Source organism: Lampetra fluviatilis, chromosome 52 (assembly GCF_964198595.1).
Source record: "Lampetra fluviatilis chromosome 52, kcLamFluv1.1, whole genome shotgun sequence".
Lineage (NCBI taxonomy): Eukaryota > Metazoa > Chordata > Hyperoartia > Petromyzontiformes > Petromyzontidae > Lampetra > Lampetra fluviatilis.
The window spans coordinates 7609601-7623293 of NC_136326.1; the positions used below are offsets into that span (position 1 = coordinate 7609601).

At 52.5% G+C, this 13693-nt stretch overlaps 1 protein-coding gene across 1 annotated transcript; it reads right to left on the bottom strand.

Moving 5' to 3' along the window:
* Positions 1 to 610: 610 nt before the first annotated feature.
* LOC144948995 (centrosomal protein of 85 kDa-like) lies at positions 611 to 13140 on the bottom strand. Its single transcript, XM_078878779.1, has 10 exons — positions 12988 to 13140; positions 10948 to 11866; positions 9433 to 9561; positions 8261 to 8413; positions 7175 to 7308; positions 6626 to 6722; positions 5650 to 5712; positions 4480 to 4587; positions 2729 to 2954; positions 611 to 1503 (listed from the first exon to the last, which is right to left on the bottom strand). The coding sequence occupies exons 2-10, from the start codon at positions 11785 to 11787 to the stop codon at positions 1313 to 1315; spliced, it is 1941 nt and encodes a 646-aa protein (XP_078734905.1). The 5' UTR covers positions 11788 to 11866; positions 12988 to 13140; the 3' UTR covers positions 611 to 1312.
* Between the last annotated feature and the right edge of the window lie 553 nt (positions 13141 to 13693).

Here is a 13693-nt window from a genome sequence, read left to right on the forward strand (position 1 = left end):
GTTTGCAATCCGACCGCAGGTATTGTGGTCAATGCAAACATGACTCCTTGTAAAAAAGGTGTCAGTTTTGTTGCCAGATAAAAGGGTAAAAAAAAATGATCATATTTTGCTACTGGCAAAGGAGGTTCCAAAGGTGTAAACTTTATAGAGTTGGTACTGCCGCTGTCAATCCGCTTGTTTCTGACGCGGTACTTCGTCCAGCCACTGGACGTCATCACTGCTGATTATGTTCATTATTTAGTCTGTGCCCTAATTAGATGGGAGAGCGCTGTGACCCGCAGACAAGCAGATTTAATTTTAAATTGAAGAAAAAAAGAAAGCCTAAACATTTAAGCGAAAATTTAATTGGATAACGCAGCTTTAAAAGGATGGCGTTCATCACAGATCACACATTCAACAACAAAAAAACACGGGCAAAATTAGTTTTCGTAGGCCCCTTTAGTTTCCGTAGGCCCTAGGCAGTACCTACTGTGGCCTATTGGATAATACGGCCCTGTGGGGCAGCCACAAACGCAAGCGCGCCGACCGCTGGGATGGTGCCAACAGGGGCGATGTGGGCAGAAGGTAGGATGTCAGTGACCCGCCCCGACTGGTCGTCTGTGGAAAAGAGCTCCATAGCTCATGGGATTCCGTCCGGTATCAATGAACATTCCGATTCTTAAGCTGCACATGGCGCCGATGTCGTCACCATATTAACCCGGGGCACGGCCGTCCGCAGCCAACACAGGGTTGGGGCCCGTTCCCAAATATTGGTGGCAAATTGTGAGTCGCAGACGCATTGAGTGACGGTGCAGCACTCCAGTCACCGTGTTAAATCGTACGAACGCACTTCTTTATTGTCGACATGCTGCAAAAACAAGTTACTTAAATACGTCATGCAAAAGTCAGCGACTTCCTGCTGCTCAAACGAGCACCGGTGCGCTGACCTGCTTATTGCCCTGTAGAGCCAGTGACCGTGGAAATTCCACACTCCTATTGCAGGGGCCATGTTGATCCAGAGGACGCATCCACTTAACTTCGCCACACTGTGGTACTCATTTTGATGATCCCAGAAGGATGATGGGCTGCGTCAGACCCCCAACCAGGAGTCGAACTCGCAACCTTCCGCTGCCGAGCGGCTCGCTTGACCGCCGAGCTACCACCGGGGCAGGATGAAATCTTAATAAGCAAATCGGGGGATTATTAAATCACTAAAATAAGGTGCAAACAAAGACTGAAACCCAATATTTTTTAATCCAAATGATAATTTCTCCAAACCTTCTTAAAAGCACCCCTTCGCTCGTCACCGGCATGGTGGCACCGGCGTTGGCGCCTACTGCACGGCGCAGTTCTCCCCCACGTCCTCGGCGTAGCGCTCCGAGAGCACGGCACGCGCTTCATCCACTTCGCGCCGCAGTTGCCGCACGCCGTCCAATGTGGACGCGAGCGGCATGGGCGGGGAGCTCGCCGAGCGACGGTCGGCACCGCCGCCACCGGCGGCGTCCCTCTCATCGTGCGCGAGGCCTGGGAGGGGGGGGCGGTGAGAGAACACGCACGCCCTATGAAGAGGAGCCGCCAATCGCAAACCACGATGGCCACGTGTAACGAGGTCCCCCCCAATGCCAGGACCGACGACTAACTGGGGGGCGCTGCCACAGCGGAGGAACGGAGTTCCAACACCGGGCTTGCAACTCGGAGGTTACCGGTTCGATCCCATCTCCCGGCGTGGCAGCTGAGACAACGGTGCCAAGTTTCTTAAATCTCCCCCCCCCCACGCCTCCAACTCCCCCTCACTGCCGCCTCTGTCCACCCAGCGGTGTGCACGGGTTCATCGCAGTTAGCCGATCCGCAGGTCGCATCTCGGTGGACTATAGTGTGGGTATACTCCCTCCTCTTCCGAGACGTTCGGCCCGCCCAGCGTGCAACAGTAGGCCCGGCTAACTACCTCCAGCTAAACGCCGCCTCAACTAAAGTCCTCCCATATCGGCACAACCGTTGACATTTGGCGAGATCTCCGGTTTTCGTGTTCACCGCCGCTGGCGTCACACGCCGGCACGGAGCAACCGCCACCCCGAAGCGGCCGCTGGTGCAGCGCTCCGGTGCTCAACGCGAGCGTCTCGACTCCGCAGGTCCTGGGGACATCAAGACCCCTCCTCCTACCCCTCCCATGTAGCCTTAACAGACTGTTGGGGCAAGTGTTGTTAGCGAGCACCTATGAAGGCCGGCACAGGACACGAGGGGGTGGGTGGCCAGCACCATGCCCGGCCGCTTTTGTCTCCCCAGTGGCGATGTTTTTTACACAGTGCACCAGGTACTCATTTGAGGCTGAGTCGACCTAGGGGAGGCCCAGGACTGGTTCAGATAAGCGTCAAAGGTGTTGGCTGTGAGCAGGAATCGCCGGCTTTGTAGCGCAGCTAACTACTACCGCTCCCCTACACTGCCACTCCCGGGTACAAAAACAGACGAAGACAAAGATCCCCGTATAGCCTTAACATACTGGAGGAGCAAGTGCTTTTAGCAAGCACCTATGAAGGCCGACCACTGCACCCGAAGGGGGTGGATGGCCAGCACCACCAAAAAAATACAAATATCCTCCATATAGCCTGAACAGACTAAAGGAGCAAGTGCTGTTAGCGAGCAACTTATGAAGGCCAGCACGGCACACAAGGGGGTGGGTGACCAGCCACCACCACACACACAGACACACGGACGGACCCCGCCGCTGCGTACGCTCCCTCCGGGCACTCACTCTGAATCCCGAGCAGCAGCGACAGGTTCGGATCGTGCCCGTGGACTCGCTGGCACACCACCCGGCACAGCGACCGCAGCTCGTCAAAGCAGTGGCTCAGCTGCGCTTGGAGTTCGCTGCCGACTTGGCTCAGCCGATCGTGATCGCGCGACACGTCCATCGTCTCCTGCAGCTCTTCCTTCAAGCTTAAGTGCCCGTCCAGCAGCTTCTGGTTTTGAGCCGCGAGCTGACAACACACATGCGTGAGATGACGACAACAACAACAACAACACCAACAACACCACCAACAATAACTACGACAAAAACCACGTGGGTTTTCACGGCCAAGGCTACGATTCGCTGTTGAGTCTTTTGGGGGTTAGGCCAAACATCAGGAAGTCATAACGGAACTCCTGGATGCTGTCCTGGGCAGAGTGGCAAGTGAAACGTTTCGTATCTAAACGAGTGGTTCTTCTTAACCTTTACTGCAGCCTGCACCCCTTTGGTTCTCAACAGTAAAAAAAGTGTATAATGTTAATAAATACATAGGTTCGATGAAACAAAGTAGTTGTAACTTACGTGCCTGTGCTTAATTTGTGTTTTCAATTATTTACTTTGCCTCGCACCCCCAGAAAGGGCATCTGGCACCACCAGGGGGTGCATGCACCCCAAGTTAAGAACCACCGAGCTCAACGGAGCTAAATCTGTGAGAACTGCACTTCAACTCACCGGTGAGGGAGCTGAAGCAATAATAATTATCGCGTTGTTAAACGCTTTGACCACGCACACCCATTTCATTTGTTTGGTCGTGTCGGGTGGTCAAGGGGTCTGAACGACACAAAACTGACCCAGATCATGAACGTGGCCTAATCCAAAATTTCGTTACAAATCAAAGACACGATCATCATAAAGAGGAAAGTAGGCCACGTGTGCTGGCGTCACCGGTCCAAATAAAAAAAATCACTTTCAAATTACTCAACGGAGAAACACCAGGTAGCAACATCAAATATCACAACACGTGGCCTACTTTAAGGTAGCAACACCAGATATCAACATCGCCCTCCTTCTGGCCGACGATACCCATCTGTGAAACACAGCGCATTCGTTCGTAGCAGCCCAGCGCTATGTGAGCAGAACAAATACCAAATGCACTAAAGACCTATAATTATTAATCAACGCATCTCCAAAGGCATCGTCCCTCGGTGGCGGAGAAACGTGATAATTATTCACTGGAACAGGACTGCCAGCGGAGATGAACGCACACCCCAACTACTGAGCAGAGAGACCCTCCCAGTTGTTTGACTTGCAGCTGGCCTCGGTGAGTTCACTGACCCAGCGAAGCACGGTGGAAATATTTTGAAAGGGATTGAGAGCAAGTGAAGCAATTTGATGCAAAACAACAACAACACAACAGCAATCACAGGGCCTCCCATCTCGACTACCACTGTGGCTACGTGGCCTGCGGATGCTTCAAGGCGCAGCGGATCGTGCGACGATGACACCGCTGTCACGCTGGGCCGACGCCACAAAGGAATGATAGAACGATGGATCATATGGTGACAAGATGGAACGATGACACGACAGCGCGATGGAACAATGGAATGGCGGCACAATGGAAAATGACAAGATGGAACAATAGCACGATGGAACAATAGCATAATGGCACAATGGAAAGATGACAATGGCACGATGCAACGACGCAACAACGACACGACGGCGCGACGTCGCGCTGACATCACGCCACGCTGACACGACGCTGTAATTTCACGCACCTCCTTGACGGCGCTCTGCAGGGCCTGCAGGCCGCTGTCTCTCTCCCCGAGCGCATCTCTTAGAGCCGCATTCTCCTCTTCCTCGTGCACCACTTGCTCTTCTAAGAGCTGGAGAGCGTGCACAAGGCCACAGCAGTGAATAATTATGGGTCGGGCCGACGTAACCCGCCGCACTCAACACAACTTAGGATGCAGATGCATTCTTTCGTAGTGGTTCATATCTGCCTGAAATCCGATTGGTTGTTCCAACGCGTTAAACAAGTTGCTCTTGTGAAATTATGGCACCAATTTTAAAAATCCGGGTCAGGTGACATGGCTATTCTGACTTTTTGGATTCTATCCTGATGACGCTTGACGTAACGTCGTATACTCAATTGCTAAATGTGGCCGTGAGAATTACAACGTAAATCACCGGTCGGGGACCTAAAACAATAACAATCGTCTGCGTTGTTAAACGCTTGTGCACCACGTGACAATTTAATACGTGTTGGGTGGTGGAGGGTCTTACGAACCACATTTGACCAGATCATTGTAGCCTAAACCCAAAGGGCAATATGAATCGTATTGGCTGCGAAATCATTGTGTGTTAAGTTGACCGTCACCGAGCATCCGCCGATGTCCAACGTTTCGCCCCACGAGCTGGGAGCTTCTTTAGCGATGGCGACCTCAATGCCAACAAGGGAGTTCCAATAAAGTGTGTGTGTGTGATCCGGCATGCCACTGCAGAACAAAGACAAACCCAAAGATCCCCCATATAGCCTGAAAAAGACTGTTGGGGCAAGTGCTGTTTGTGAGCACCTATGAAGGCCTGCACGGCATACAAGGGGGTGGGTGGCCAGCACCACGCCCAGTCAACTTTGTCTCCCCAGTGGCGATGTTTACACACCGCACCAGGTACTCATTTGAGGCTGAGTCGACCTAGGGGAGGCCCAGGACCAGTTCACATAATCATCACCGGTATTGACCGTGAGCCAGAATCGAACTCGGATCGCTGGGTTTGTAGCGCAGCGCGCTAACCGCTCCAGTACAAGCAAAGACAAAGAACCCCCATATAGCCTTGACAAAGTGTTGGGGCAAGTGCTGTTAGTGAGCAAACTACAGTACACACACACACATGCACTCTGAACACACGCACTTGCAGGGTAAAGCCACGAGGTTGAAAACACGCACCCTGATTTTATCTCCATGCTCTTCGGTGAGGGCTTCGAGCTTCTTCTTTAAAATGTTTACGATCTGGCAAACAAAACGCGGCGGGGTTAGCGCGTAGCAGCATCCACCGCCGCCACGGCAACGCAGCCGCATCGCGCCGCGGGTGCCAGCGTCCGCACGCACGGCGCCACCGCCAATCCGCTGCTGGATGAGGGCCGTACTCCACCACGGAAGTCGACGCGGTTTGCCGCTGGCGGGGGATTGTAGAGGCGAGGGCTGTAGGGAGTGCAGCGCTGTCCACAGAGTGTCGCTTCCCAGCAGCGGACGCAAGGTTGGGCACCCATCCACCCGCTATCCAGGCTCAAAATCCTGCTCAGCTTCCGACGGAGCTGAGAGTGAGAGTGGTCGGAGGCGGCCAGCCTTTGCCAACGTTTTCCATTCTCACTCACTTACAAACAACCAAGACGATCGCAAACACAGCCGTCACACACGACAATCTCCTGCCAGGGAACGTGGCACTCACGTTGTACTTTCACCTGAATGTGCACACCACGCGTGACGGCACCGACCCTTTTGCGAAAGAGCCAGGTCCAACATCGGAGCCATCAGCTGGTTGCATGCAAATCGGTTGACGCAACTGAACCGCTCACGTGTGGACGTCTGTCTCTGTAACCGGTTGCGAGCAGTTGCACGCAACCGGTTGCTGCTCGCAGTGGAGACAGACTCTGCTGTCAAGCCTCCATCCGCTCGGCGACGCTTGTGCGTCATCATGTGACACATTCGCGCGTGCTGCGATTGGCCGATTACTTTGCTTGCCGCTCCGCTGGCTCGGACGTGGACAAAGCGTTTGCGGGCGACGATTGACCTGCGCGATTACGCGGGAGATGCGGTCACGTAACCGGTCGCCCCGGGAGCCGACCCGGACTCAGGCCGCAGGCTTCGATCGCGTCTGCAACGCGAGAGACGCATGAAGGTGACGCACATGGGGAACACGAACCTTCTTTAAGTTGCAGTTCTCCTGCCGTAGCTGCGTCACGTCCACTCCAGACGGGGGACTCTTTGACTGCTCAAGTGAGTCCAGCTTGTGCTGAAGGCTGCAGGTTTGCAAAACACACATGTGAAGCACAAAGCACTCATCGTGTTACTTAAAGAACTGCAATAGCCAACAGACCTTCGTCAATAAACCGCTACGCACCACCCATCTTCACCAACCCGTACTGACCGGCATGGTGCAGTATCGTCAAATAACCACCCCCACGAACCGCGCTTCATGGGGAGGCCCTCATCCAGCATTTGATTAATGGGCTTGGGCGAGGACTATTTTCTGCCAGACAAAATCATCATCAGAACATGGTCAATCCACTGCTGGATGGAAGGCCTCTCCCAAGCCGCTGCCAACACCACCCCTTCGCGATCCTGCGGCGTAACGACCCACCCCGGCGCCTGCGCCCGAGCCAACTTCTGACCGTTGTGCCTCCTCTCCTCCTCGGTGGAGGACGGACGAACGCCCTCTCTCTCTCTCTCTCTCTCCCCGAGCGGCGCGTACCTTTGCACTGCGGCCATCAGCTCCTCCTCCTTGGTTTTTCGGTCCAGGATTTCGCGATCCCTGTCGCGCAGCCTTCCCTCCAGGGCCTCCACCCTGTGTTGCAAACTCGACCTCAACGTTTCCAGCTCCGTCATCTGTTTGGCGATGAAAACGAACGCGACGCCGAGGGGGGCACGTTCAAAACGTCGGCGACGCAAGCCAAGCGGGCGACTTTTGCGTAACTGCCGCCGACGCGTGGCGATGCACGGTGACCCCCCTCCTCTCTTTCTCCAGGCACAAGCGCAGCCCACGCAGGCGCTAGCCCACGCAGGCGCTAGCCCACACCACTGCTGCCAGAAATTTCTCCCTCCAGAGGGTATTTTGGCCGACTCTTCCACGCTTGGAAGAGGTGGGGAGTTACCCGCACTTCACCCTCACCGTACGACTCCTCCGATGAGCGTGGTTGGCTACGTACGGTGCGATAGAAGTTCAACGTACATACTGCAGGGTGGACAGAGGCACGGGGATTTAAGCACGTTGCTCATTAATTCACCCGACCAGCGTAATAAAATGATCAAATAACAACGTATGACTGTGCCATTGATGTGTGGAGGCCTTCATCCAGCAGTGCATTGTCAAAGGGCTGTACATTTCACGCAAAAACCCTTCTGCCGTTTGCCCCTAGAGAGGAGTTTTGAGTGGCTGGGTGGAGGCGGCGAAGAGGAATCAACTCGCTGAGCAAAGGGCCCTGGGTTCGAATCCAAAGTTCGAGTGCCTTTCCAGGTGCCGTTTCCACGTTCTCCCCCTGTTCTGAACGGGCTTCCTCCGGGTTCTGGAATTTCCTGTTATAGCTTGCTAAATATAAATATATATAAATATATATATATAAATATATATACAAACCCATACAATGTAACTGGTATGGCCGATACATCCCAATGCTGAAGAGTAAACCTACAAATCACTCAAGTGGTATCGCACAGGGCACGAACATATCCCTCTACTGCTGCGAAGACCGAAATAGTCTTTCGAGGTTTCCGTGGGTAAACGAGCAAATAAACGACGATAGCTCTGATCGTTTTAAACATCCCTAATTGTCCAGCTGACCTGCTGAAGGTCTCGCTGGTGGTCCTCCATGGTGGGCAACGCCGAGAGGTATCTGTCCATGCTCTGGAGTTTCCGCTCCTTCTCGTCACGCTCCTCCGCGCTCTTCTGGCAGCGCTTCTTCAGGGACTCCATGTGCTTGTCTCTGTTCTTAATCTGTTGGGAGCACATGCACTTGTTCACACGGGCCAAGCAAGGCCTAAGCTGCACACAAAAAACCAGTGAGGTTTAGCGTTTGCCACGAAGAGCCCTGCAAGTGAAAAACAGATAAAATTGCATTGTGGGTGAATTTGGGTATTGATTCATAATTGATTGGTTAGGCCACTGCGGTCATCCAGAACAAACCGTACAACGTATGATGATGCAATACCCGATCCAAAAAATACAAAGGAGAGATTAGAGCAGTGGTTCTTAACCTGAGGTACACGCTGCACTTTTTGGGGGTGCGATATGCCCTTCCTGGGGGTGCCAGACATGGGCAGATTGTTTTAGAAGATAAATTATCAAAACACAAATTAAGTATGGGCACGTACGTTACAACCACTTTTTTTTAATCAAACTCTATGTATTTATTAACATATTTTTTTTTACGATTGAGAACCAAAGGGGTGCAAGGCTGCAGTAAAAGTTAAGAACCACTACATTAAAGATGCACTCCGCTGCTGCTGCTGACGCTGTTGTCTGTGGCTTGACCGACTGAATGTGAAATTGTAGTCGTTGCCTCTGCATCTACGTCAGCAGCCGTACGACAAGAAGGAGGTGAGGGCCACGTAATAATCTGACCACATTCGTGTCGTTAGGAACTCCTTTTTACCGACACGGTCAAACGAATCAAGCGTCACGTGTACGAGTGTTTAAAACACGGCAGTTATTATAGTTGAAGCTTCCCTCGCCGGTGAGTTAAATGGAAATTCTCAAAGCCAAATTCAGCCGATCGCATACGGCGTGTCGCTTGAAGCTGCGTGGAGCATCTTCAGGCACGAATAAGCGGGTGCGATGGACACAAAGTGATTGAATGAATCGGAACGATAATCAGGAAGTCAGCAAAACCCAAAATGAATCAACCGTAGTAACCCTGGCTGCTGAAAACAAAAAAACCTGCTGGGCGTTAACTTAAAAAAAACCGACGCCACTAAAACCGCTCTGCAAACGTTTCCTCGGTAAACGTGCAGCACCTTCTCCTCCATCTTCTTGAGCTGCGCCGAGTGATCGTTCTGGACCTTCAGGAGGGAATCTCTGAGGGTCCTGACCTCCAGCTCCGCGGCACCCAGTTTTCTCTTGAGGTCCGCAGTCGCTTCGTCATCCTACGAAGAGCAACGAGGGGTATTTCACGCAAACTGCGAGGGAGTTTATCCCGTGCTTTTGTTGCCGACGACAACCCAGCCACCAACCGACACCTCAACAACGTCACCTCGTCGCCGCTCTACTCAAGTCCCCAATCCCCCTGTCTGGGATCGCGCTTTTCCAACCCCCAAAGAATCTCGCCCAGATCCGGAAGAACGCTGGAGAAAAGAGTGGAACGCGGGAGTCCGGAATCAACGCCTCGTTCGAGACACAAACATCGTTTAACCTCCTGACTTTGACGTTCCTCCTCGAAGACACTGGTGGAATCAACAACCGCATCGGAAAATGTACAAACCGAATGGAAAATTCAAGACAAGCCAATAGCAGTGCGCTTGTGGCCATGCAACCCACACTGTGGAGCATACACAAAACCCACTGTAGTCTGCGCTTTTTCAATGGAGGAGCAAACCTACAGGAACTCTCTCCTGAAGCCCTCTCGTGGCCAGCAGGCTTCGACTTTTGTCATTAAGCTCCCGAACACGCTGCTGCTGCTACCATCGCCATGCGAAAGAGTAGCACTCGGTTCTACTTTTCACAATTACTGTAGTATGCATGCTTGTGAGCATGCACCCTCAGATAAACACCGTTTCAACATGCACAGACTGTTCATCACTAGGCCAATATTCACACAAACTGGTGCAGTATTATTTCTATCCCGATTGTCCGACAGTGGCATCGCGAGACCAAGAACCCGTTCGGATCTGTCACGCAGCGGTGCGTGTCCCTTCATGTTAAGAGAACGGCCCACGGAAGCGGACGTCACAGAGCTACCTCCGAGATCCCTCCTTCAAGTGACCTCTATTCCACACACGATAGCGGGCAGCACTTTCCCACCAGCTCTGCCATATGAAAGTAATGGTCGTCACATGACTCTCGAACGAATACTGTACGGTATTTTAATTTTTAGAGCTGGAATTTAGCCAAATAAGTACAGAACACCTCCGATTAGCACCTTCGGTTAGCACGGTTTGGCTACGGAAGGTGCGAATGAATTTCAAAATACGTATGTACAACAAAAGGTAATGACTCCGGTTATCACAGTTGACTACGTATGGTGCAAAAGAAGTTCAACATACATACGTAAAATAAAAGGTAATGAAAGTTTGTATCTTTTGAACAGTCATTGGTGACCAGGTTGAGACCATCAACTCGCGACGCTTGAGAACCCGGGTTGACCGAGGGTCTCAGCTGTGCCACCTCAGCGCTCTGACCTCTGAGCGACCGGGCCTCCTCTGCGCTTTTGGATTCTGAAAGTAACGTAATTCTGCCCCCAGTGAAACTCATCACCGACAGGAACCAACGTAAGGGCTGCGGGAAGGCGATCACACAACCACGGTTACTCTCACCTTCGGGTACATCAACAGCTGATGACCTGCACTCTGAAGCGGATGACTTTGCCACATCTCCAAGTCGCACGACCGGCTGCCGCTACCCGCCGCCCTCGCTTTCGGCTCGTAGTGTGAAAAGGGCGGCATGCTGGTCGCCCTGCTGGCATGCGAGGTGAAGCCGGCGCTCCCGGGGTATGCCGGCACGTTCTCACGGTTCTCTACGCTCGCGCCATAGGCATTCGGGAAGACCAGGCGATTCGTGCCGTGCGGGTGCAAACCAAACGGAAAACCGGCAACGACCTGCTGCCCGCCGGGAAAACTGCGCGTCACCCTGGCGGCGCCGTTGGATATCGCTCTCAGGGGTTCGGCGTTGTAGCCGGTGACATAGCCCCGAGCGTCGTACGGAGCTTGAACAACTTTGTAATTTATATCTGCGGAGCGCATAACGGCCAGGTAATCGGCTGCGTCGGCACTGGCCGACTTGGGGACGCGATGCAGGCCAGGAATATTATCGGCGACGTTTGAGCCATGGGGCAAAGCCACGTAGGTGAAATATTCACCCGGGCCGGCTGTGTCAACGTGATGGTTGGCAGTGCTCGAGAGGCAGCCGCCGATGTCGTTGTCTTTCATGCCGCGGAGGATGTTGGTCTGGTTGAGCGTCGGCTCGATCCCAGGGTAGTCGAACGTCTTCGTGTCGTCGAGCGGAAAGGACGTCTTGAGATTGGCGAACGTGGGCGGGCAGGCGGAGGCGTTGCGATGCGGCGGTGGCGGCACGGCATTCGCATCCTGCTCGCGTTCTCGCCTCACGAGGGTCGAGTCGGACACCGTGGGATGATCGCCACGCGGAGCCGGCTCCATGCTCGCGGCCAGATGCGACGACGCGCCACTCTCAGCAGGGACGGGGCGAACACGGCATGCGAGAGGGTCACCCAAATGCCTGCGAGAAACAAGAACATGCATTTGCGTTAGACTGCAGCTGCAACATTTGGAATCAGAATATTTATTTGCACTGGAGGAGGAATCCGGGTTAGAATGTTACAACAAATATACGATGCAAAAACACGGCAGGAGTGGAAAGTATAGGAAAAGTAAACAAATCACTTTAAAAATATATATATATACAAATAAAACGAAACTATGTTGTTATCTTACCAGGTAGAGCCCACTGAGCTAAGAACTTATTTTTCAGAAGCAATCTGGTCACAAGTGATGGCTCAACGGAGTGTGGGTAATCATCTGGAAATTTATAGCAGCAAAATACGCTAAATAATCTCAATGCACGTTTCTAAATGTACACAGTGTGCTGGGAGTAGGTGGTGACTCACACAATCTGTGTGCAGAGTTTTCAGGCTTTTGTGATGAGAGTCTGGAGGATTAAGTGGAGTGATTATTCAATACGGGCAACACAAAAAGTGTTTTTTTTAAATCTATTTGCTTGTGTTTATCTCCTCGTGATGAGACTTTGTAGGATGCACGTTGAGATTTATAAGGACACGAGGTGATCAATAAAGTCTAAATTAGTCTGTAATGAGATAGGGCCCCGCTGATAAGGGGTTGACAGCTATGGAGACCCGTGTCGAGGTTGGGACAGGAGACGCAATGAAGAAAGGATGAAGCAGCCTTTTCTTCAATGTGAAATGACGAAGGGCCGTTGCTCGAAACGTCGCCCGTTCTACGATTCGCCTTTTAATGCCGGTGTTATTATCCGAGTGGTGTTGTTAACCGATGTCAGCTGTGCGCCAACGCACCTGCAGTAGGGCATTTGCCCGAAACGTCGCCTATTACAGTACAGTACGTGGACCCTGCTGAAGGCCCCGGCACCGTGCTCTTGACACGTGTGTTGGGTGGTGACTGTTGTTGTCGCTGCTGTTGTTGTACCTGTTGGTGTTGTTGTAGCTGTTGTTGTTATTGCTGCTGTTGTTGTACCTGTTGTTGTAGCTGTTGTTGCTGCTGTTGTTGTACCTGTTGGTGTTGTTGTAGCTGTTGTTGTTGTTACTGCTGTTGCTGTACCTGTTGGTGTTGTACCTGTTGGTGTTGTAGCTGCTAGTGTTGTTGTACCTGTTGTTGTTGTCGCTGTTGTTGTTGCTGTTGTTGCTGCTGCTGCTGTAGACACCGCGCACGGGGGGAGCGAAGCCGTGCAGGGAGCGCGCGGGGCGAGCGATACGGAGCCAGCCGTCACCGAATTCACTCTCTCCCCGTATCAACTCTCACCCTCCGTGTTTGATTCTCCCACTCTTTGACTCTGGCGCTCAACGGTCGCGGGAAAAGCGGCACGTGACAGGAAGTTCCGGGCACGTTCGGAGCACGTGACCGGATCGCGCCAATCGCGGGGTCGCCCTTACGCCATGCAGCGGGGGTCGAGCGTACGAACGGTGGCGCCATCTTACCTGGGGGGGGGGGGGGTCACGTGGAGCGCGAGTCACGTGGCCTTAATACGTCACTGACGTTGCGTTTTCTTGGTTCTTTCGGCAAAGTCACGTAGAAGGGAAATAATAAAATAATAAAAATAGGTCTGAATGAACGCCACCAAGCCAAGCTTGGTGGCGTTCATTCAGACGCTGTATTTCCGACACCTGTTCTTCACCTGAGGACGGCTACTTGCGTTGTGGCCGAAACGTCGTGAGAATTGTATTTTATTATGTTTTATTTTATTTATTTTATTATTTCCCTTCTACGTGATGACTTTACCGAAAGAACCAAGAAGATGAATCCATGCAGTCACAAAAGCTTTAAATCGAAATTTGACGTTGCGTTACCTCGTGGA

Coding starts and splice junctions, on each gene's coding strand:
- LOC144948995 (XM_078878779.1), bottom strand. CDS start 11,787: ATGGAGCCGGCTCCGCGTGGCGATCATCCCACGGTGTCCGACTCGACC. Junction 9,562..10,947: donor AGCTGTTGATGTACCCGAAG/GTGAGAGTAACC, acceptor TGCTCTTCGTAG/GATGACGAAGCGACTGCGGA. Junction 2,955..4,479: donor TGCAGAGCGCCGTCAAGGAG/GTGCGTGAAATT, acceptor GTGTGTTGTCAG/CTCGCGGCTCAAAACCAGAA.